General features: G+C 42.2%; 1 protein-coding gene across 1 annotated transcript; it reads left to right on the forward strand.

Moving 5' to 3' along the window:
- The first annotated feature begins 221 nt into the window (after window positions 1-221).
- LOC111970450 (protein-glutamine gamma-glutamyltransferase 2) lies at window positions 222-25,160 on the forward strand. The gene is made up of 13 exons (XM_023997190.2): window positions 222-311; window positions 9,544-9,723; window positions 14,771-14,989; window positions 15,656-15,774; window positions 16,669-16,797; window positions 16,983-17,160; window positions 18,819-18,954; window positions 19,163-19,266; window positions 19,501-19,740; window positions 20,042-20,317; window positions 22,159-22,319; window positions 22,854-22,990; window positions 24,724-25,160. The coding sequence occupies exons 1-13, from the start codon at window positions 302-304 to the stop codon at window positions 24,872-24,874; spliced, it is 2,040 nt and encodes a 679-aa protein (XP_023852958.1). The 5' UTR covers window positions 222-301; the 3' UTR covers window positions 24,875-25,160.

Here is a 25,160-nt window from a genome sequence, read left to right on the forward strand (position 1 = left end):
ATAGAGTGTATGTGGATGTTTCTGTGTGAGTGCGTGCGTGCTTGCTCATGCATGTGAGCACGCGCACGAGGGCGTTCGACGGAAGAAAACCAACACGCCCAGATGACTTCCCAACCCACGTTATGCATTACGCCGTCAGCTTCCCCAAAATGGTCAAATGAGTCAACTGCCAATGAATTTTGGTGACGCGCATGACCACTACAAATATGACTTTCGTTCACAGTCAGAGTAGCTGCGCAGAGTAGAGAATACTTTCAACAGCCTGACACAGACTATTACCCGGCTGTACRTCAACGCGATAATGGCTCAAGGTAAGATTGTAATAACTGTTTGAAATGTTTTATTTGCATTGTTTTATTGAGTGTGTTGTATCTCTGTAAATCTTCTCTCTAGTACGTGCATAGCATTATTGAGCATTTGAACATAACTGTGAATTACATTTTTGAGTTTCATCAACAGTTTAACAACTAATGCATTTTCTTTTCAATATCAACGAAAAACTAGACAGTGGCAGATCATTTAAAATAGCTTATCATGTTATTGCTTCCTAAAATAAATACTTCCTTGCAGGACTGAGCCATATGCCAGAATATGTATCTAAATATTTGAAGCATTTAGAGGATTTCAATATTACCTTAAAAGGCTGGTGAACAATTGATTCGTTTAGAAAAAAATCTCAAAACTAAACAGCAAAGTGAAACCTGATCCATCCCTTCACTATGGACCAGGGTTTTCCAAACTCGGTCCTGGGGACATCCTGGGTGCACGTTTTGGTTTTTGCCTCTGCACTACACAGACCGAGTTTGGGAAACCCTGCTATGGACAAATGATGGCAAATATCTTACCGGTAGCTGGTTTCTTTTACGCCTGCTACATTAGGTTAGGTTGCCATTGATGACCTTATCCAGCGGTGTCAATCAAAATTTGCCTGAGGGCCACATGTGCACAATTTATTTTAAAAATATTTCCTCGCCATCAAAATTTACAACAAATTGTTATTTTCCATTTAAAAAAAAAAAAGTATTCTCCCTGGCTGTTTAGCTTTCATTTAGGTGATTATTAGCGCGCTGGACACAGGCAAGAAACTGTATGAATGTAGATCCATGATCTTTTCTACACAGTTTCAATTTGGTTTTAGTTATTTTAAGGTATATTGAGTTTTTTTATCCCTCAAAAAAAGAATACAAAAATAAATATACTACATGGCCAAAAGTATGTGGACACCTGCTCGTCGAACATCTCATTCCAAAGTCGTGGGCATTACTATGGAGTTGGACCCCCCCCTTTGCTGCAATAATAACCTCCAATCTTCTGTGAAGGCTTTCCACTAGATGTTGGAACATTGCTGCGGCGACTTGCTTCCATTCAGCCACAAGAGCATTAGTGAGGTCAGGCACTGATGTTGGGCGATTAGGTCTGGCTTGCAGTCTGCGTTCCAATTCATCTCAAATGTGTTCGATGGAGTTGAGGTTAGGGCTCTGTGTTGGCCAGTCAAGTTCTTCAACACCAATCTCGACAAACAATTTCTGTGTGGTCCTCGCTTTTTGCACGRGGGCATTGTCGTCATGCTGAAACAGGAAAGGGCCTTCCCCAAACTGTTGCCACAACGTTGGGAGCACAGAATCGTCTAGAATGTCCTGGCATCCTCCAAACCCAGATTCGTCCGTCAGACTGCCAGATGCTGAAGTGTGATTCATCACTCCAGAGAACGCATTTCCACTGCTCCAGAGTTCAATGGCGGCGAGCTTTACACCACTCCAGCCAACGCTTGGCATTGCGCATGGTGATCTAAGGTGTGTGTGCGGCTACTCGGCCATGGAAACCCATTTTCATGATGCTCCCGACGAACAGTTCTTAGGCTGATGTTGCTTCCAGAGGCAGTTTGTAACTTGGTAGTGAATGTTGCAAACTAGTACAGACAATTTTTACTCGCTACGCGCTTCAGCACTTGGCCGTCCCGTTCTGTGAGATTGCGTGGCCTACCACTTCGCGGCTGAGCCGTTGTTGCTCCTAGATGTTTCCACTTCACAATAACAGCACTTACAGTTGACCTGGACAGTTCTTGCAGGGCAGAAATTTGATGAACTGACTTGTTGGAAAGGTGGCATCCTATGACGGTGCCACGTTGAAAGTCACTGAGTTCTTCAGTAAGGCCATTCTACTGCCAATGTTTGTCTATGGAGATTGCATGGCTGTGTGCTCAATTGTATACACCTGTCAGCAACGGGTGGGACTGAAATAGCTGAATCCACTCATTTGAACATACTTTTGGTGCTTCTACAAAGTATTGCCTCAGGGGTGGGAATAGTTATGTAAATGGATCTTTCTGTATTTCATTTTCAATACATTAGCAAAAATTTATAAAAACATGTTTTCACTTTGTCAGAATTGGGTATTGTGTGTAGATGAGTGAGAGAAAAAAATAATTTGAATCAATTTTGAATTCAGGCTGTAACACAACAACATGTGGAATAAATCAAGGGGCATGAATACTTTCTGAAGGCACTGTATTCAGTAAAACCTGCAAAACGGCTAATGTAAACCAGGGGGACAAAACACACTATCCTCCCCTGTGCCCAATAAAAAAACACACACCCCTCACCAAAGCAAAACAAAAAGTTAGACAACCCTGTATTTTGGATGCTATGCTGTAATGCGTAAACACTTTGCCTAGCTGCCAACCTGCTTGCACCAATCCGCTGTAATTACAGTAAAATACTCAAATGCAAAACCTTCCCCTCAATGAATTTCAGGTGAGGTACACTGTAATATGACATACAGAATTTTCCTTGCCACTGAGCTACCTGTTAGTTAAATTCACAGCAGCCTCTTTACAGTGCATGTTATAATGGTGTGAAAGTTCAAGTTTCAAGTTTTAATGTCACATGCACAAATACAGTGAAATGCCTTTCTTGCAAGCTCTAAATCCAACAATGCAATCAATAACAATGTAGTACTAAAAATAACATAAGGAGGAACAAAAAACAGACAATAAATTGAAATAACAAATAAGAACACAAGAAAGTAAGTAAGCATACTATATATAGGGTCAGTCAGTTCCAGTACCAAATATACAATGTGCAGGGATACTGGCGTGATAGAGGTATATACTGTATGACTAGGTGACTAGGGATAAGGATATATGATAAACAGAGTAGCAGCAGTGTATGTGATGATTGTATGTGAGTGTGATGTGCAGTGCATAAGAGTCAGTATAAATGTGTGTGCATCTTATGTGTGTGAGCAAATGATGAAGTGATTGGTGTGTGTGTGTGTGTGTGTGTGTGTGTGTGTGTGTGTGTGTGTGTGTGTGTGTGTGTGTGTGTGTGTGTGTGTGTGTGTGTGTGTGTGTGTGTGTGTGTGTGTGTGTGTGTGGTGTGTGTGTGTGGTGTGTGTGTGCGTGCGTGTTGGAGTGTTAGTGTGCGTGAGTATGTAGGGTCCTTGTGTGGTGGCATAGAGACAGTGCAAAAGTAAAGGGTCGACTCAGATAGTTCGTGTGGCCATTTTGTTAGCTATTTAGTTAGCTATTTAGCAGTCTTATGGCATGGGTATAGAAGCTTTTCTGAAGCCTGTTGGTGTCAGACTTGATGCAGCGGTACCGCTTGCAATGCGGAAGCAGACAGAACAGTCTATGGCTTGGGTGGCTGGAGTCTTTAACAATTTTGCAGGCCTTCCTTACACACCGCCTGATATAGAGTTCCTGGATGGCAGGGAGCTTGGCCCCAGTGATGTATTGGGCTGTATGCACCACTCTTTGTAGTGCCATGCGATCGAGGGCGGTGCTGCTGCCATACCAGGCATTGATGCAGCCAGTTAAGATGCGCTCAAGGGTGCAGCTGTATAACTTTTTGAGGATTTCAAGGCCCAAGCCAAACCTTTTTAACCTTTTGAGGGGGCAGAGGTGCTGTCGCACCTTCTTCACAACTGTGTGTATGTGTGGACCATTTTAAGTCCTTAGTGATTTGTACACAGAGGAACTTGAAGCTCCACTGCATCCCTGTTGATGTGGATGGGGGCAATCAGCTCCTTGGTCTTACTGACGTTGAAAGAGAGGTTGTTGTTCCGGCACCACACTGCCAGGTCACGGACCTCTTCCCTATAGGCTGTCTCATCGTCGCCGGTGATCAAGCCTACCACCGTCTTGTCGTCAGCAAACTTGATGATAGTGTTTGTGTCATGCGTGGCTACGCAGTCGTGGGTGAACAGGGAGTACAGGAGGAGACTAAGCACACACCCCTGTGGGGCCCCCGTGTTGAGGGTCAGTGTGGCGGAGGTGATGTTGCCTACCCTCACCACCTGGGGTCRACCTTAAGGAAGTCCAGGATCCAGGTGCAGAGGGAGGTGTTCAGTCCCAGGGTTATCAGCTTGGTGAAAAGCTTAGAGGGGACAATGGTGTTGAACGCTGAGCTGTAGTCAATGAACAGCATTCTGACAACCGCACCAACAAAAACTGTCATCCAACATCTAAAAGTTGGATGGGGTGAGAACTTCTTCTCACATTGCCATAACCACTAAATGACAGYTTAACATGCTGTCTATAGGCCATTGGGGTTGATGTCTTAACAGAACCAAATGTAATTTTTATATATATAAAAGCAGCCTTTTATTTTTCTGGCTCACCATTGCTGATGACACAAGTGTTTTCTCCCACCYTAAGCTTTAGCCTAGTCGTATGCATCTTCAATGCATCTGAGGAATGTGTTTCAGAGGGAGTTAAGTGTTGCTAAGGGAACTTTGGGCTTTTAATAGCAGACAGCAGCTGTAACTGCAACCAGAAACTGTGGCGAACTTAATTTGTCCTTGGAATGATTTTGCGAAGCCCCTATGAACCCATTCAAACCTTTTACACCTTGCACACACACACACACACAAGCAYGCAGACACATACAGACAACGCTGAGAAGCACGCACACACATACAGACAGAGAGAGAGAGAGCAGAAAAATTGAACATGTTTATTTTTTGTTTGTTTATTATCTATTTCACTTGCTTTGGCAATGTAAACGTGTTTCCCTTGCCAATAAAGCCCCTTAAATTGAATTGAATTGAGAGAGAGAGAGCTCTTGCCGCTTCATTCGTGACTAGGCTGGATAGGTTGCTGTTAATAGATGAGAGAACGTATTTATTTTTCCTGGGATTTACTGTACCTGCTTCTGTGCATTTTTCCCTGACTAGGATCTTTCATTGCCCCGACCTTATTGGGTTTATTCTGGCCCAGTAATTCTGCTTGGCCTATAACAGGACACTTGATGTGGTGTTGTTCAAGTTTAGTAGACTGGAAGCAAAACAAGGGAGTGTAAGTCTCGAGTGATGGCATGGTGGAGATGGTGACCTCATGGTAGTAGCCTGCTCAATGGGGGCATGTGATCACATAAATGGGAAGACACCCCCTACACACATAGCTCACCTTGATCTCTGTCCGGAAATTTATTTTTGCACTATTCATGTTTGTGACAGACTGTAATACACTGTCTTCCCAGTGCAATAGAACAAAGCAAAACAACAATAACTACACCTTAATTACAGAAACCGTTCCGTTTAAATTCAGACTGCACATTATCTTACATCAGCTTTCATTCCACATTGCGAGAGTGTATAATAAACATGCATTTTATTTGATACCAACTGTGTAATACAAGAATGAAAAGCAGCAATAACTAGACTTTACCATTACATTGATTGAGCTTGCGTTGTCTGGACTGTGTTGTCGAAAACAACATTTTGGTTGTTTATCTGCTATTAATCTGCCTAATGGTCTCCAGATTCTAGGTTTGTAGTCCTGTTGCCTCTAGCTGTGGAAAAGCACAAGTTCCCAGACGCTTTATGACTGAGTAAAATAGGCTTATTGACAACTTAATTTCTCTTTAGGATGAAAGAGCTGGACTGGAGACTTAAGTTTGTCTCCTTTGAAAGACCACTTTTCTTCAACTACAAGGTGTAAAACACATGCAAAATTCCCCACGGTTGGTCAAATGTAGAAGATACACTATCCAGATGTTCCTACAGAAATGGATTTGTCATACATGTAGTCAGTGTTGGGTAGGTTACTTTTTAAATGTAATATGTTACAGTTACTAGTTACCTGTTAAATTATAATCAGTAATGTAACTTTTGGATTACCCAAACTCAGTAACATAATCTGATTACTTTCATGTACTTTCCATTTACTTCTCCCTTAAGAGACATTTAAGAGGCATTAGAAGAAGACAATAAAGAATCTAGCAAACGCTTTTGGTGTGTCATCATAGAGGTCTCTGACTTGTGGTCAGACTCACTCAGATGGAACAAACTTAAACACCTTTTTTCAATTCTGAATGGAATGTCATTGAGAAAACAGAACTGTGGCATAATGTATTTTTTTCTCTCGCAAACATCCTTTATGAAATTTAAAGTAATCCATTAAATAATAATCTAGTTTTTAAAAAGTATATGTAATCAGATTTTTGTTGTTATAGTAACTGATTAGTTTGTTTTTTTGTAATCAGATTGCATGTAAGTGATTATAATCAGTGATATGTAATCAGGTACTCCCCAACCCTGCATGTAGTTCAAAGTAGCACTCTAACATTATTCAAGAAGTAGTACACTGGCGATAGGGTATTTAAGCACCCTAGGGCAAGCAACCTTTTAAAGCTTGAACAATATTCCTCTGATTGCGTAATATGGCAATCAGAGGTAACATAATTACCTTAGCCGTTTGATGTTAAATTCTTTCTGAAAGATATGTCATTTTGTCCTATAAGAAATTGGGATAAGTGAGTGTTGACAATGCAGCTCAAAAGTGATTGGTGAAACAAGATGGTAATGTTATATTGCATGTCAGTGACTGAGCAACCCAGCATACAGTGTTATCTTAACACTTCAAGTGTTAACCAGTGACCAGTGTTAGAACACCAAGCTTTAATGCACCATGCAAACAAAAACAAACCATTGGAAACACTTGTCAGTTAGTCTTTGTTGTTATGTACTGTCTAGAACCAATAAGGGTTCTTCGGTTTGATAGGTTTGGATTTCTAAACTTTAAATTTAATTAGTCATTAGCTGTAACAGAGACCTGAGGGGTGCCATAGCCGAGGGGCTACACCAGAGGTTAATGGTTATCTGTAGGAGGGAAGTATATGGGGGGGGCAATTAAGCTTGGAATGTACTGAGTGTAGGGAAAGTGATCACATGTGGCAGGCATTGATAAGGGGAGAGAGCCATGGATTAGTGATGAAGGGGGTGGAGGGCAGGTCAGGTCACGTTAAGGGAGAAAGAAAAGTTTATGGCCCGTATCACTTAGTTTCTTGCCTAGCAATAAAAGATGCAATGTTTGTTCAGATGTGTAGGAGGAGACTCAGCATAGAAGAAAGGGTTAAATATCAGTGCTTGTGTGAATATGTCCTTGTCTGATGCAGCTGTATTGATCCTCTGGGAAGAATAAACTTGGTTTGAGCTTTCATTGTGTCCGGTGAGTTTTAACTCTGAGAATAAGAACCTAACAGGTTCACCCCATAGGAGAACCCTTTGAAAACCCTGTTGGTTCAGGTAGAACCCTTTGGGTTCCATGAAGAACCCAGGGTTCTACATGGATCCCAAAAGGGATCTATGAACCCAGGGTTCTACATGGAACCCAAAAGGGATCTACCTGGTACCGAAAAAGGTTCTATTGGGAACCAAAAATGGTTCTCCTATGGGGACAGCCGAAGAACACTTTTGGAACCCTTTTCTAGGAGTTTGGGCATAACCTTTGTCACCTCACATTTTGTTTTCATGTCGTTTTCTCCTGCCAATATTATTTAACAACAACCAGTCTTGTCTTAAAGAAGCAGGATGACTGTAAATAGGAAATCAGAGGGTGGGATCTTAGTCACACACCGRGCCCTGGGGACAAGGAGGTGTACAGTACTTGCTTGCACACCTCGCCTCACAGGGAGTGACAGAACACTGCTCATTCATGTTTTCTTGTTTTTTCTCTTGTGAAATACTTCCCTTTTTTAAATGAATCAATGAAAGAGTTCAAGTCTGTGTCTCAATGGGTTGGTGTAGTACTTACMCAATAGTGGTACTTGAGTAAATATAGTTCCCAAGATAGTTATTTGCAAAGCAGCATTTCCTGTCTGAAGGATTCCTATGATTTTTACGGCAATACAAGTCTTTCTGTTACACAACAGGTAAGGTTTTTTCTCTTTACACTCAACAACAGGAAGTGAACTCTTATGGTTAGTTTAAATAACAATGAAAGTCCTTGGATTCATGCCTGCTGCCAGAGATAAGATGGCAGAAGGTCTGAAAATGTCTGGAAACAATTTGCATCAGTCCTTTAACCATTTGTCTAAGGCCTATTTACCACAAGTTAATTCGACACCCTTAATGATTTAGCCATGCATACGTTTTATTMTATAGGCTATACACTTATTAATATGATTAAGTATACCATAGCTTATGTACATTTTCTTTAAAACTAAAACCGCTAAAGCAGTCATTTTGACAGCTCATGTATAAGAAAAATGTAAAGTCATGCCCCCCTCCGTCCTTGACACTTATAATGATGTTTAGGCTACTGATGTTTTCATCATTTGACCGCACGTCTTGCTGACCATGCGTCTTTGTGGTTGGGGTATTTTATTTATTTTGTTGTTATAAAAATAAGCTGTTGCCGTGTTCCAACACATATGCTTTTAGTTTCATAGTTGTAATAAAGGCATTCCCCAAATAAAATTGATTGAACATAAGAAATGTTGTKTTTTTTGTGTTTGTTTTTACATACAGTATATCCTATAGTAAAATAAACTAATGGAAATGCTATGGTGTTCTAAAATTAATATTATATTCCAATGTTACCGAAGACCTTCATAAACACAACCAAATTATTGTTTTTGCAATAGCATATATGAAATGTTCTCAATTACACTGTTRGAATGTTGGAGTCAGAATGGCTGGTCGTTAGCTTGAGGCCCAGTGGTTCTAGTGTTAACAGACATTTAGCAGACGCTCTTTCTGTAAAAGCACATAGTCAAAGAGCTGGACAGCTAGCATAAATACAAGCAACTCTCTCCTCAGAGGTTAGTAGAATACTTCATTGTAGTGCTAAAAATAGAATGAAGTACCAGAATTGAAATGCTACAATACAATGTAAAGCAACTATTATAGACATTTCCAGAGTAGTAGTGCCATTGGCGGTGAGAGGAAGGGGTGGTCTACTTGGAAGGAACCAGCGTTGAGAGTTGGGGAGCCAGTTTGAAGAGGAAGGTCATCAGCTTAGCTAAAAACAGGTATAGACCCAATTGTCTTAAAAGCAATGGGGGAGTTTGGTCCACCACTGAGGCACCATGAAAGAGAAGACAATCAATCGATAAAATGATATTTGTATAGCACTTTTGACGAACACATTTGTCAGAAAGTGTTAAGCCTTATTATACTGAAGACTGGACTGACACCCCCAAAGAGCAAACAGAGGAACTGTGGAGCAGGATTGTATTCCCTTGTAACTGGCTGGGTAGATGGTCAATCCTGAGGTATTTCTACTCACTGTTTCCTTTGTCTCTCTCATCCATCTCCCAGCACTGGACATTGCCCGATGGGACCTGGAGTGTGAGTTCAACAACACAGACCACCGCACGGAGCTCAACGGGGTGGAGCGCCTCATCGTGAGAAGGGGCCAGCCGTTCACCATCAACCTGCACCTCCGCTCGGGCGTCTACCAGCCTGATGGCAGCGCCCTTGACCTCACCGTAGAGACAGGTACTGTGTTATTCCTGAGTTGTCGACTAATCAATTCCATGTGAAAAGCACTAGATAAATGTTGTTTAATTTTTTATTAATCTAGCGCAGGCGTTCCACTAGCGGAACCCCTCGACAACATTCCGCTGAAAAGGCAGCGTGCGAAATTCAAAAATATTTTTGGGAAATATGTAACTTTCACACATTAACAAGTCCAATACAGCAAATGAAAGATAAACTTCTTGTTAATCTACCCATCATGTCCAATTTAAAAAAGGCTTGACAGCGAAAGCACAACATTTGATTATGTTAGGTCACAGCCAAGTCACAACGACACACAGCAGACATTTTTCCAGCCAAAGATAGGAGTMAMAAAAAGCAGAAATATAGATCAAATTAATCACTAACCTTTGATGATCTTCATCAGATGACACTGATAGGACATCATGTTACACAATACATGTATGTTTTGTTCGATAATGTACATATTTATATCCAAAAATCTCAGTTTATATTGGTGCGTTACGTGCAGTAATATTTTGATTCCAAAACATCCGGTGATTTTGCAGATAGCCACATCAAATCCCAGAAATACTCATAATAAACATTGATAAAAGATACAAGTGTTATTCACAGAATTAAAGATAGACTTCTCCTTAATGCAAMCGCTGTGTCAGATTTCAAAAAAACTTTACGGAAAAAGCATAATCTGAGTACGGCGCTCAGAGCCCAATCCAGCCAAAGAWATATCCGCCATGTTGGAGTCAACAGAAGTTAGAAATAACATTATAAATATTCACTTACCTTTGATGATCCAAATAGCCACTTGTTGTTAGCGTGTTCAGCCCAGTAATCCATCTTCATGAGGCGCGAGCACTACATCCAGACAAAAACTCGAAAAGTTCCGTTACAGGTCGTAGAAACATGTCAAATGATGTATRGAATCAATCTTTAGGCTGTTTTTAACATAAAACTTCAATAATGTTCTGTAGAACATTATTGATTCCATTGTCTGTAGAAAAGCACTGGAACGAGAGCTAACTCTGTCGGGACCGTGCGTCACGAGCCTGAGACACTCTGCCAGACTACTGACTCATTCAGCTCCCATTCCCCCCTCCTTTATAGCAAAAGCCTGAAACAAGTTTCTAAAGACGGTTGACATCTAGTGGAAGCCTTAGGAAGTGCAACTTGACCCCATAGACACTGTGTATTCGGTAGGCCAAGCAACCTCAGATTTCCCACTGCCTGGTTGGATTTTTCTCAGGTCTTCGCCTGCCATATGAGTTCTGTTATACTCAAAGACATCGATTCAAACAGTTTTAGAAACTTCAGAGTGTTTTCTATCCAATACTACCAATAATATGCATATATTAGCATCCTAGACTGAGTAGGAGGCAGTTCACTCTGGGCACGCATTTCATCCAAAAGTGAAAATGCTGCCCCCTATCCCAAACAGGTTCAATCCTAAAGGTTAATCTTAATTAAAACATAAGATCATTTCAGTGTTTCCCCTAGATATTTCCAAAGGCATGACACAAAGGGTCCCAAAACAAACATCTACGGTTCCTGACAACAGAAACCGAAGCCTGGGCAGGGTGAGTAATGGTAAACGAGGCAGGGTAGAGTGTCAGCTAGCTAACTGTTCTGTAAGAGTCAATAGTCTTATCACTGATAATTGGAGCAGGATGAAACCGTTTCCCTATCCTCTAAACAACAGTAGTGTCAGAGCTCTCGTCGTAATGAGGATCGGACCAAAGCGCAGCGTGGTAAGTGTTCATGATTTTTTTATTAACCAAAACACTTGAACAAAATAACAACGTGAAGAAACCGAAACAGTTCTGTAAGGTGCATAAACTAGACAGAAAACAACTACCCACAAAACACAGGTGGGAAAAGGCTGCCTAAGTCTAAATCTTAACTTCCCTGCAAGTTTGAAAATACCTCATGCATGTGCTGCTGCATAGTGTGTAACACTATAACAACATACTCTCTGCTATATTTTTCTATTGTTTTAACCCCTTGAAGTCTAAGGCCTTTTTTTCACTACCTTTACATTTTTGGCTTCTACAGGAATTTCTGTAATAGGAACCATCCACAGGTATTCACTGGAGCTATCCAATAAGTCGATTTTGGAACTGGCTTGCTGTTTAGATTTTGACCAGAGACCCAGTCTRTAATACCTACATGTTTCAAGCAGACCACCATAGTCCCTGTGCCCAAGGACGCCAATGTAACCTGTCTAAATGACTATCRCACCGTAGCACTCACATCTGTAACCATGAAATTCTTTGAAAGGCTGATCATGGCTCACATCAACACCATCATCCCAGACACCCTGGACCCACTCCAATTCGTATACTGCCCCAACAGATCCATAGATGACGCAATCTCTATTGCACTCCACACTGCCCTCTCCCACCTGTACAAGAGGAACACCTATGTGAACACCTATGTACACCTAACACCTATCGACTACAGCTCAGTGCTCAACACCATAGTGCCCTCCAAGCRCATCACTAAGCTGAACACCTCCCTCTGCAAMTGGATTCTGGACWTCCTGACGGGCTGCCTCGAGGTGGTGAGGATAGGCAACAACACATCCACCACGCTAACCCTCAACACGGGGGCCCCTCAGGGGTGCGTGATTAGTCCCCTCCTGTACTCCTTGTTCACSCACGACGGCGTGGCCGCACATGAACGCAACACAATCATTAAGTTTGCTGATGACACAACGGTGGTAGGCCTGATCACCAAAGACGATGAGACAGCCTATAGGGAGGAGACAAAGGAGCTGATCGTGGACTACAGGAAACGGAGGGSTGAGCATACCCCCATCCACATTGACAGAGCTGTAGTGGAGCAGGTTGAGACCTTCAAGTTCCTCTGTGTCCACATCACTAAGTAATTAACATGGACCAAACACACCAACACAGTCATAAAGAAGGCACGACAACGCCTCTTCCTCCTCAGAAGGCTGAAAAGATTTGGCATGGGCCCTCAGATCCTCAAAGTTCTACAACTGCACTATTGAGAGCATCTTGACTGGCTGCATCARCGCTTGGTATGGCAACTGCTTGGCATCCAACCACAAGGTGATACACAGGGTAGTGAGTATGGCCCATTACATCACTGGGGCTGAGCTCCCTGCCATCCAGGACCTCTATACCAGGCGGTATCAGAGGAAGGCCCTGAAAATTGTCAAAGACTCCAGACACCCAAGTCATAGACGTTTGTCTCTGCTACCGCACAGCAAGCAGTACCGATGCACCAAGCCTCGAACTAACAAGACCCCGAACAGCTTTTACCCCCAAGCAATAAGACTTCAAAATAGTTACACGGAATATCTGTATTGGCGCTTTTTGCAATGACTATTTTGACTCATCACATACGCCAGTGTTTCCTAACTCCGGTTCTCCAACAGCCCAAACACACCTCATTCAACTCATCGAGGGCTTGATGATTAGTTGGAAAGTTTAATCAAGTGTGCTTGTCCAGGGTTACAATAAAAATGTGTACTGTTGGGGTGTACTGGAGGACCAGGGATGGGAACCACTGACATACGCTGCTGCTGCGGTTTATTATATATCCTGTTGCCTAGGCACTTTACCCCTACCTATATGTACATGCAGTGCATTCGGAAAGTATTCAGACCCCTTCCCCTTTTSCACATTTTGTTATGTTACATCCTTTTTCTAAAATGTATTACATTGTCATTCTAAACACAATACCCCATAATGACAAAGCAAAAACAGTTAAAATAAAAAAATCTGCCAATTTATATATAATTTTTTTTAAATATCACATTTACATAAGTATTCAGACCATTTACTCAGTACTTTGTTGAAGCACCTTTGGCAGCGATTACAGACTCGAGTCTTCTTGGGTATGACGCTACAAGCTTGGCACACTTGTATTTGGGGTAGGTACTATGGCAACGCCTACTTGAGTGTTTCTATTGGCATTGTGAACTTATTTATTTTCCCCAATGGTCATTGTGATCTACAAAGTGATAAGGAGTAAGAAAAGCTAATGGTGAGGTCGAATGTTGTTTCAAGGAAAGGGAAACCGTTTAAGCCTGTTCAAATTTTCAGTGATAACGCTATTGACTCTTGCAGAATAGTTAGCTGACACTCTACCCTGCCTCCTTTAACATTACTCACCCTGCCCAGGCTTTGGGCTTTGGTTCTGTTGTGAGGAACCATAGATGTTGCGTTTGATGACCCTTTCTGTCCCGCCTTTGGAAATATCTAGGGGAAAACACTGAAATGATCAGATGTTTTAATCAAGATTAATGTGTCAGATGTAAGTAACAGTCATAAGAGGGGTGGAGTGGCCATTCTACAGACCACAGCAGTTTCTACAGTATCCACCAGTTTGAGAACAGGAAGAGGATCACTCCACAGGAAAGCATGTGTCCTTTCAAAGATAAGGCTATCACAGTGAAAGTTAAACAATTTTTTAATGGGCTGTAATATAAACTTTAATACACATAACAGCCAAGGAAGGAATCTAAGTTGTTTCAGCATGCTGCTGAAAGCAAAGGGGTTAAAAGGGGTGATTCTTTGGCGTTATGCCCAGTCTGAACACAATGGAATTTCAGTTCAGGCAGTTTATCTTAACGGAGGTCACTTGAAGGAAGCTGAGTTTCCATCGTCTTTGATCCCTGTGGAATTGTCCACCATTTTCCAATGTTCTCGCTGAAGGGTTTGGGAATAGTATGTCAATTGTACAGTCTGAATTATGAAAATGTTTCATGTGTGACCTGAAAGCATCTGTGTGCTTCATATTTTTTATGATACAGTAAAGAACGTAATTCTTATAAAGGACAGCAACTTCTGTCGAGGTCATGACTTTTGTCAAGGCCTATTTAAACCCTCACTTTAGACTAATGAGATCCATTGACACATCTTATGACAAAGAATGACAGAATAGCTATGGCCAATATTACTTTCCCTCCAATGGTAAAATAAGTAGGTAAGCTCTAGTGTTTTGGCTTTGAAGTCCTTTACATCATCCCTAGTCAAGTGTTCCATCTTTCACCCTTTCTCTTCTTCATGTCCTCTACTAGGTCCCCAGCCCTCTGACCAGTATGGTACACAGGCCTCCTTTGGGCTGACCGACCAAATCGACACCTCCCGCTGGAGCGCCGCCATCACCAGTCCCCCCGGGAACATGGTGTCCCTGTCCATCTGTTCCCCCCCGGACGCGCCCATCGGACGCTGGCGCCTGACCCTGGGTCAGGGGGGCAGGGTGGACTTTGTGCTGCTCTATAACCCCTGGTGCACCGGTAGGTAAACATTCCATACATCATTCTGTCTGTGAGTGTAGTAGGGGCTATGCATAGTTGAGTGGAATGCCTTAAGAGTAATTGACAGACGCAGAGACGAGACATAGCTATGCGGAATGTGTCGACAGTTGGAGAAATTGCTTGAGCCGTGCTGAGAATTAGAAAAGTAAGAGAGCCAACAGTCCAATATTTTAGAACATGTATGCGTACATATTTTGGACTCTGATAGGCGCTTTAGATGTCTCTGTTACAAAGACAGCCAGCATGACCAATGGAGAGATGCAGGTTTACAGGAAGGATCCCACAGTGGGGAGAACAGGATGGCATGGATGGATGGATGGATGGTAGTTTTGGAGATGATATGATAATCATACAATGGAGAATGGGATGGATGGGGATGGATAAGTATTTTCCAGTATCTCTAAATGTTTAGCCCTATCATGTGCTGTATCTACAATACAAGTTACACTTAGACATTTTGTTACCTTAGACATCAAAGTAAATGGACAGCAGATAGTCTCATTAAAGATGCACTCTCAAACTTTTGTATCATTTCAGCCAGTAGATTTGAAAGTGGTGATCACGAGCCAAAAGTGGTCCACATTTTTTGTGTACTAATTCATCCAATTGCTTCCTACATCATCCCCTCCGTATGATATGTTACAGGTGATGTGGTGTACATGGACAGTGAGGAGAAACTGAGGGAGTACATCTTGGCTCAAGATGGTATCATCTACCGAGGCGGCTGGAAATACCCCATCCCAACACCTTGGAACTATGGCCAGGTACCAACAGCAGCACAGCTCTGATCGTTGTTTAAACAGCCTCCTTGAGGAGAGACAAACCAGAATTTGGTGGTAGTGATAAAGGCTTGGCTTTTGAATTTGGCTTACGCTTACCCTGATAAGGGAGAAATAGCCATTCATCAAGAGATGTATGTTGAACTGCTTTCCAATGTAACTACTGTACTGTGCACTTTCAAAGGTGAGATCATGCTGCCTCATATTACTGTATATTTAGAGATGTAGGATCTTAATTTGATCACCCTGTTGCAGGGTGATACTTGTAGTGTATTTGAGGTTTAAAAAGGAAGTTTATCATTTCCATTTTATTCTTATGAAAGAAATTATCAACCCTTACAAAAATGTCCAATAATTATAATCCACATAATAATTTACATTTCCTGTTGCTGCAGGATTATTTTCCTTCTGTAGGAAACCGGCTCAAATTAAGATCCTACATCTGTATGATTGGCCTGACAAGTTTGATAAAGTGAGAAGATAAATTATGGTTGAGAAGAACTTGTGATGAGTGAACTGTTGACTGATAAAATCCAATTGAGGCTATTTTCTTTCCACATCAAGATGCTTCCATTGGTTCAATCTGTGTATAATTGACAGATCATGATAATCCCACTGAGATGGTGAGACCAAGGTTCAATTGTTGATACAACTCATTATCTAATTGGTGTGTGTCATAGTAGCATATCCTGCACACTGTCGTTCAGCTTTACTAAACGTTTGCACATGATATTTTCAGAAGAGAATCAAAGACGAGAAGCAAACTTCTAATCCTTTGATCTTTATTCGATCTTTTGCTCACCTTTGCATGCTTAGTTCCCTTTTGAAAATAAATAGCAGATTGATTTGACCTTGTGTGGTTTTCTCTGTGTGGTGTAGTTTGAGGATGGGATCCTGAATGCCTGTCTGAGAATCCTGGATATGAACCCGAAGTGCCTGCGTAACCCTGGGAAAGACGCTTCAGGGAGGAGAAACCCAATCTATGTGTCCAGAGTCCTCAGTGCCATGGTGAGATCACATCAATCGGTTTCACATCCTGTCATGCACTGCATTACACACTGCAGTTCATACAGTAGAATAGAATATAAAATATACACTTGAACATATAGTAGATGGCAAATAGCAAGGCTCAATATAACAACAAAGCTGAATGTGAAATGAAGAGCCTGACCATTGTTGTTCATGTCCCTCAGGTGAACTGCAATGACGACAAGGGAGTCTTGCTGGGCAGGTGGATTGATGACTATGACGGCGGGGTGAGCCCTCTGTCATGGAAGGGTAGTGTGGAGATCCTCCGGAACTGGGACACAAATGCCTGTCAGCCTGTGCGCTTTGGCCAATGCTGGGTGTTTGCAGCAGTGGCCTGCTCAGGTTAGACATGAATGCATAGACATTAAGACTGAGTTTTTTACATACTGTATCATTATATTATGTAAGAGACATTCTGTCCCCTTTTTGTATTGCACAAGACACCTTTAGTAACACATTCATCACTAAGATAAGGGCTCTGGGACTAAACACATCCCTCTGCAACTGGATCCTGGACTTCCTGACGGGCCGCCCCCAGGTGGTAAGAGTAGGCAACAACACGTATGCCACGCTGATCCTTAACACTGGGGCCCCTTGGGTGTGTACTTAGTCCCCTCCTGTATTCCCTGTTCACCCACGACTGCGTGGCCAAACACGACTCCCAACACCATCATTAAGTTTGCTGACGACACAACAGTGGTAGGCCTGATCACTAACAATGATGAGACAGCCTTTAGGGAGGAGGTCAGCAAACTGGCAGTGTGGTGCCAGGACAACAACCTCTCCCTCAATGTGAGCAAGACAAAGGAGCTGATCGTGGACTACAGGAAAAGGCGGGCCGAACAGGTCCCCATTAACATCGACGGGGCTGTAGTGGAGCAGGTCGAGAGTTTCAAGTTCCTTGGTGTTCACATCACCAATGAACTACCATGGTCCAAACATACCAAGACAGTCGTGAAGAGGGCACGACAAAACCTTTTCCCCCTCAGGAGACTGAAAAGATTTGGCATGGGCTCCGAGATCCTCAAAAGGTTCTACAGCTGTACCATCGAGAGCATCCTGACTGGTTGCATCACCGCCTGGTATGGCAACTGCTCGGCATCTGACCGTAAGGCGCTACAGAGGGTAGTGCGAACGGCCCAGGACATCACTGGAGCCAAGCTTCCTGCCATCCAGGACCTATATAAATTAATAGGTGGTGTCTATTAATAGGCGAAAGCCCATAAAATTGTCAGAGACAATGTCCAGTCACCCAAGTTATAGACTGTTTTCCCTGCTATCGCACGGCAAGTGGTACCGGAGCGCCAAGTCTAGGACCCAAAGGCTCCTCAACAGCCTCTACCCCCAAGCCATAAGACTGTTGAACAATTCATAAAAATCACTATCGGATAATTTCCATTGACACCCCCCCCCGTACACTGCTGCTACTTGCTGTTTGTTTGTTACCTATGCATAGTCACTTTGCCCCCACCTACATGTTCAGCTTACCTCAACTAGCCTGTACCCCCGCACACTGACTCGGTACCGGTGCCCCCTGTATATAGCCTCGTTATTCTTATTGTGTTACTTTTTATTATTGCTTTTTATTTTAGCCTAGTTGGTAAATATTTTCTTCTTGAACTGCGCTGTTGGTTAAGGGTAAGGGCTTGTAAGTAAGCATTTCACGGTAAAGTCTACACTTGTTGTATTCGGCGCATGTGGCAAATAAAGTTTGATTTGATTTGATTCTATGAATAGGGGGGCAGGTAGCCTAGCAGTTAAGAGCCTAGGGCCAGTAACCAAAAGGTTGCTGGTTCGATCCCCAAGCCAACTAGGTGTCCCCTTGAGCAACTTTACCCAAATTGTTTCTGTACATCACTGGATAAGAGTGTCTGCTAAATGACCTAACTGTAAAATATATACTTGTATATGATGTATTTATAATGCCATATGTTAGACCTGTAGTAGAATAGTTGATGAGTAGTATTGGCTAACTGTACATGATTTATGTGCCCTCTCAGTTTCACGAGCCCTGGGCATCCCTTGTCGACTGGTCACCAACTACAATTCAGCCCACGACACCAACAGTAACCTGGTGATAGAGCGCTACGTGGATGAGAACGGACAACTTGTTCAGAAGTCCAGTGACATGATATGGTGAGACCTCATGAGGACTATCAAATTGGTGGATTTCCACTCAGACAAATTCAATACAGAGCTAGCCATGTATTTGTTCATGCTTTTTGCCAACAATCTGGAAATAGTCAAGGCATTCCGGAGGTTGGGTATATGAGCAAATGTCCTTCAGTTGTAGCAGACCGTCTGGAAATGGTTAAGGGGTTACTATGGTTGTGTGTCTTTGTAGGAACTACCACTGCTGGGTCGAGAACTGGATGACCAGACCTGATCTCAAACCAGGTTTTGACGGCTGGCAGGTCATGGACCCCACTCCACAGGAGAAGAGTGAAGGTGAGGCCTTGATGGTATTGACAATAACCCCAACTACAATAACCCCAACTACAATAATCCCAACTATTTCAGAATAGCCCATTAAAGGGCCTGACCCCAATTCATGTGTAGTGATTCCAGAAAACTCCTGAATTGCTAATCATCAGATTTTACTAGAAGTGATAAGGATATGGCTTCAGATATGTCATAAAAACATGTAATCTTCAGTTCCCTCACAGATTGTCCTTCTTTCAGGTGTTTACTGCTGTGGCCCTATCCCACTGAAAGCCATCAAGGAGGGCGAGCTCACCTATAAATATGACGCCTCATTTGTTTTTGCGGAGGTCAATGCTGACATACACACCTTTATGAAGAGGAAAGATGGCAGCACGAAGAAGATCATCAGCTCCGTCCAAGTGGGGCTGAAGATCAGCACTAAGAGCGTGGGCAGTGATAGGAGAGAGGACATTACACACCTGTACAAGTACCCTGAGGGTAGGGAGCTTCACTATGACACCACTGTAACATGCCACCAGGACACACAAATGTCACATTACACCACAATATGCCGCCAAGACAGCAGATTAGAAAGAATATGTGACTTTCCTAAGTATTTGAAGTAGTCTGTTCTTTATATGTACAATCAGATAGAGTATGGAGCTTCAAAATAAGAAATATATGGTGAAGTTCACTAAAGACTACTCTGGAAACAAGTTCTTATTCTTCCCTAAATGTGTCAGTATATTAATTTACAGTATATGAAAGCATGTATAACTTTTGCTTTCTGTGCCCCCAGGTTCTGACGAGGAAAGGGAGGCCTTTACAAAAGCCAACCACCAGAACAAACTACTGCAGCAGCAAGACAATGCTGGCCTGCTTATCGTCATCAAGGTTTCCACGGAGATGAGAAAGGGCTGTGACTTTGACGTGTTTGCCGTGATTACAAACAACACGCCCAATGAGAAGAAGTGCCGTCTGGTGTTCGGCTCCAGAGCTGTGTCCTACAACGGCATTCTGGGAGAGAACTGTGGGTTCAAAGACCTGCTCAACGTACAGTTGGCACCTGGAGAAGGTCAGTTGGCTTTGTATAATGGAAAGATTTGAGTATATATACACTGCCTACGGAAAGTATTCAGACCCCTTGACTTTTTCCACATTTTGTTAGTTTACAGCCTTATTCTAAAATGGATTACCTTGTTTTCCCCCCTTATCAATCTACACATAATACCCCATAATGACAAAGCAAAAACAGGTTTTTAGAAATGTTGGCAAATTTAAAAAATGAAATATCACATTTACACAAGTATTCAGACCCTTTACTCAGTACTTTGCTGAAGCACCTTTGGCAGTGATTACAGCCTTGAGTCATCTTGGGTATGACGCTACAAGCTTGGCACACCTGTATTTGGGGAGTTTCTCCCATTTTTCTATGCAGATCCACTCAAACTCTGTCAGGTTGGATGGAGAGCGTTGCTGCACAGCTATTTTCAGGTCTCTCCAGAGATGTTCGATCGGGTTCAAGTCCGGGATTTGGCTGGGCCACTCAAGGACATTCAGAGACTTGTCCCAAAGCCACTCCTGCATTGTCTTGGCTGTGTGCTTAGGGTTGTTGTCCTGTTGGAAAGTGAACCTTTGCCCAAGTCTGAGGTCCTGAGCGCTCTGGATTAGGTTTTCATGAAGGATATATCTATACTTTACTCCGTTAATCTTTACATCTATCCTGACTAGTCTCCTAGTCCCTGCCACTGAAAAACATCCCCACAGCATGATGCTGTCACCACCATGCTTCACCGTGAGGATGGTGCCAGGTTTCCTCCAGATGTGACGCTTGGCATTCAGGCCAAGGTGTTCAATCTTGGTTTCATCAGACCGGAGAATCTTGTTTCTCCTGGTCTGAGAGTCTTTAGCTTCCTTTTGGGAAACTCCAAGCGGGCTGTCATGTGGCTTTTACTGAGGAGTGGCATCCGTCTGGCCACTCTACCATAAAGGCCTGATTGGTGGAGTGCTACAGAGATGGTTGTCCTTCTGGAAGATTTTCTCATCTCCACAGAGGAACTCTAGAACTGTAGTCAGAGTGACCATCGGGTTCTTGGTCACCTCCCTGACCAAGGCCTTTCTCCCCCAATTGCTCAGTTTCGTCGGGCGGCCAGCTCTAGGAAGAGTCTTGGTGGTTCCAAACGTCTTCCATTTAAGAATGATGGAGGCCACTGTGTTCTTGGGGACCTTCAATGCTGCAGAAATGTGTTGGTACCCTTCCCCAGATCTGTGCCTCGACACAATCCTGTCTCAGAGCTCTACGGACAATTTCTTCAGCCATTCTGACATGCACTGTCAGCTGTGGGACCTCATATAGACAGGTGTGCGCCTTTCCAAATCATGTCCAATCAATTGAATTTACGACAGGTGGCCTCCAGTCAAGTTGTGGAAACATCTCAAAGATGATCAATGGAAACAGGATGCACCTGAGCTCAATTTCGAGTCTCATAGCAAAAGGTCTGAATACTTTTGTAAATATATTTTCGTTTTTAATAACATTTGCAAAAAAAAAATTAAAACCTGTTTTCGCTTCGTCATTATGGGGTATTGTGTGTAGATTGATAAGGAAATTGTTTTATTTAATCCATTTGAGAATAAGGTTGTAACGTAACAAAATGTGTAAAAGTCAAGGGGTCTGAATACTTTCCAAAGGCACTGTATATGTGAGCGTGATATACTGTAGCTCATTTAGAGTTTAAGACCGTGTATGGAGTTATCTTTTCATGTTATTTCATGTCTAATGCTAATTCGTGAATGTGTGTCTGTGTGCATTGAAATCATACTGTCCAGTGTTCTATGTATCTGCTTATGTCAACATGTCAACATCCTGAGGAATTGGATGGTGTCTCACTTTCTCTGCTTTATGTCTCACTCCAGAAAAGCGGGTTGCTCTTAGGATGAACTACTCCAAGTATGCAGAGAACCTCACTGAGGACAACCTGATCCGGCTGGCGGCTCTGCTCCTAGACTACGGTACCCAAGAGGCTTACCTCGCTGTGAGGAACGTCGTACTGGTTAACCCCGAGATCAAAGTCAGGGTACGGCCACTATTCTCACTACTTTAAAACTTTACAAAACACAAGAATACAGTGATTAACATGAGTAATAACTATACTTATTGCAGCAACCTCAGTGGAGTACTCTGACTAGGGAATAAAAAATGTTCAAGCATTTGGTCCCAAGCCAAGGACGCTAACCACAGCTCCAAGATAACTAAGTTGCTTGGAAGTACTCATGCCAGAACAGAGGTCACAATGTGAAAGAACTGTACCAGCTGGCATTGCAAGCTTGAGTGTGATTATCAGAGATATCAACAACAACAAAAAGATCCTACATCTGTAGCTAAAGACATCCATAGATAGTCAAGATATTTATCTAAACTTTCATAAAAAATAATCAACTGTCTTATGTCAACATGTGTCAACATCTGATAAATTGTTTGAAAGAACCGTTCCAGCTGGCATTGCAAGCTTGAGTGTGATTATCAGAGATGGAGCGTTCTCCATGCTCGCCTAGCCGATGAAATGCAATATGTCAAAGCATTAAGATAATTTATGTTCCCTGATATATAGATCCTTGGGGAACCCAAAGAGAACCGTAAGCTGGCGGCTGAGATCACTCTGCAGAACCCTCTCCCAGTACCGCTGCAGAACTGCTGCTTCACCGTGGAGGGGTCCAATCTCACTGGAGGACAGATCTTCACTGAGAGGTAGGAGGGAACCATGACAGGGTGACGTTTATTTCCAAACGGGACTGTTTACAGATCAAGTGCATTTACCGCTAAAAGTAACAACAGGAGTGTAAATAGGACCCATTAGTGAGGGTCAAAGCAACAATTACATGTAATGTTTGTCAGGGATGTCTAAAAGGATATGTATAATTCATAGACATATAATCAATCATGTTTTAGTCACCAAGTGGTGCATGCCCATGCCTTGGTGGAGTTGGAGGTGTTCATGAGAATGGAAATGTATGTTTTGTAGCAGACTCACAATAGTGCTTACATGTCAAAAGCAGACTAAAAGTCTTATTAGTGCTAAGTGGGATACTGAATTCCCAGCCATGTACAATTCAAGCACACTTTAACTATCCAAGTGTTTTGCCAAGACCACAATTTCATGAATCTTCTCCAAAAAAAACGGGATTTGAAAACAAACACTTTCACCTCAAAGACTAGGAAGTTCGCTGGACGGAAGCTGACTGTTTCACTAGGTCGTGAATGTTTGTCTGGATTTATTCAGTATTTATAATAATAATTTGATTGTGAGTATCGTTTTGTCAGAGTTGGTTTTCCAAGCATTCAGATGGTATAAGAGACCCAGATGCAGACACGGGAGGCAGATGGTTTGAGTCTTTGATATTTATTATAATCCAAAAGGGTAGGCAAGAGAATGGTCGTGGACAGGCAAAAGGTCAAAACCAGTTCAGAGTCCAGGAGGTACAGTGTGGCAGGCAGGCTCAAGGTCAAGGCAGGCAGAATGGTCAGGCAGGTGGGAACAGAGTCCAGAAACAGGCAAGGGTCAAAACTGGGAGGACTAGCAAAAAGAGAATAGAAAAAGCAGGTGCACGGGAAAAACTTGCTGGTTGACTTGAACATACAAGACAAACTGGCACAGAGAGACAGGAAACACAGGGATAAATACACCGGGGAAAATAAGCAACACCTGGAGGGGGTGGAGACAATCACAAGGATAGGTGAAACAGATCAGGGCATGACAGATGATTGTGATGAGTTGTGGGTTTGGTTGGCATGTGACTCCTAGATGTTTGGCTCAATGTGGTGTTACACAATCGAGATGAGAATATGAATGGATTTGTTCATTAAAACAGTTTTGAATGAGTTTGACGAGCTTCTAAAACATAATTAAATATCCTATACTATAATAGGGTTATTTAGCACATGCTTTAATCCAAAGTGTTTTCTAGTTCAGACATATATATATATATCTATGTAGAGAACTATGGCTGATACAATACATACACAGTCCTTGCTGGTCAGCTCAGCAAAATAATTACAATCACACTATCACACTAGGATCTACATTTGAGCCAGTTTACTACAGAGGGAAAATAATCCTGCACCAACAGGAAATGTGAATTATTCTGGATTATAATTCATTTATTAATTTATTTWTTTTATTTTTTGTTGATCTATTTTTCATTAGGGCAAATCAAGTCTGAAATTACAAAATGGACATTAAACTTTATAAGCCTTTTTAAAACTAAAATACACTACAGGTTTGCATTTCAAGACTCAGAAACAAAAGAGTGATCAAATGAAGATCCTACATCTGTAGCTAAAGACATCCATAGATAGTCAAGATATTTAACTAAACTTTCATGAAAAATAATCAACTGTCTAAATATGTATGCTGGGAATGTAGTGTGATAGTGTTACAGTGCATGTAGATAGAGTAACTTCTAAATATTTACCCTTCTTAGACTTAACTCCACGGTGGAACCTGGGCAGGAAGCCAAGGTCAAAATCTACTTCACGCCCACCCACTCGGGCCTAAGGAAACTGGTGGTCGACTTCGATAGCAATAAGTTGTGTCACGTCAAGGGCTACAGGAACATCATCATCGGAAAATAGAGGACCCACCCTGAGCCTACACTCCATAAAACCTGATGAGAAAGAAGCCTTGTTACGAAATGTTTGCAAAGCAACATATTGCTGTTCTCAGATATATCTCACTTATCACCTATAGTTTTATACATTTATACATTTTATAGGATGTATAAATATTTTGTATGGAAAGCTTTGAATTGTAATACTTTCACATTTTTGCATATTGGTGTCAACAAATTCATATTGTAAATGAATTTATTGACAATATAGTGCTACACACCTTTTTAATAAATACATGGAAAATAACATA

Source organism: Salvelinus sp. IW2-2015, linkage group LG11, assembly GCF_002910315.2.
Source record: "Salvelinus sp. IW2-2015 linkage group LG11, ASM291031v2, whole genome shotgun sequence".
NCBI lineage: Eukaryota > Metazoa > Chordata > Actinopteri > Salmoniformes > Salmonidae > Salvelinus > Salvelinus sp. IW2-2015.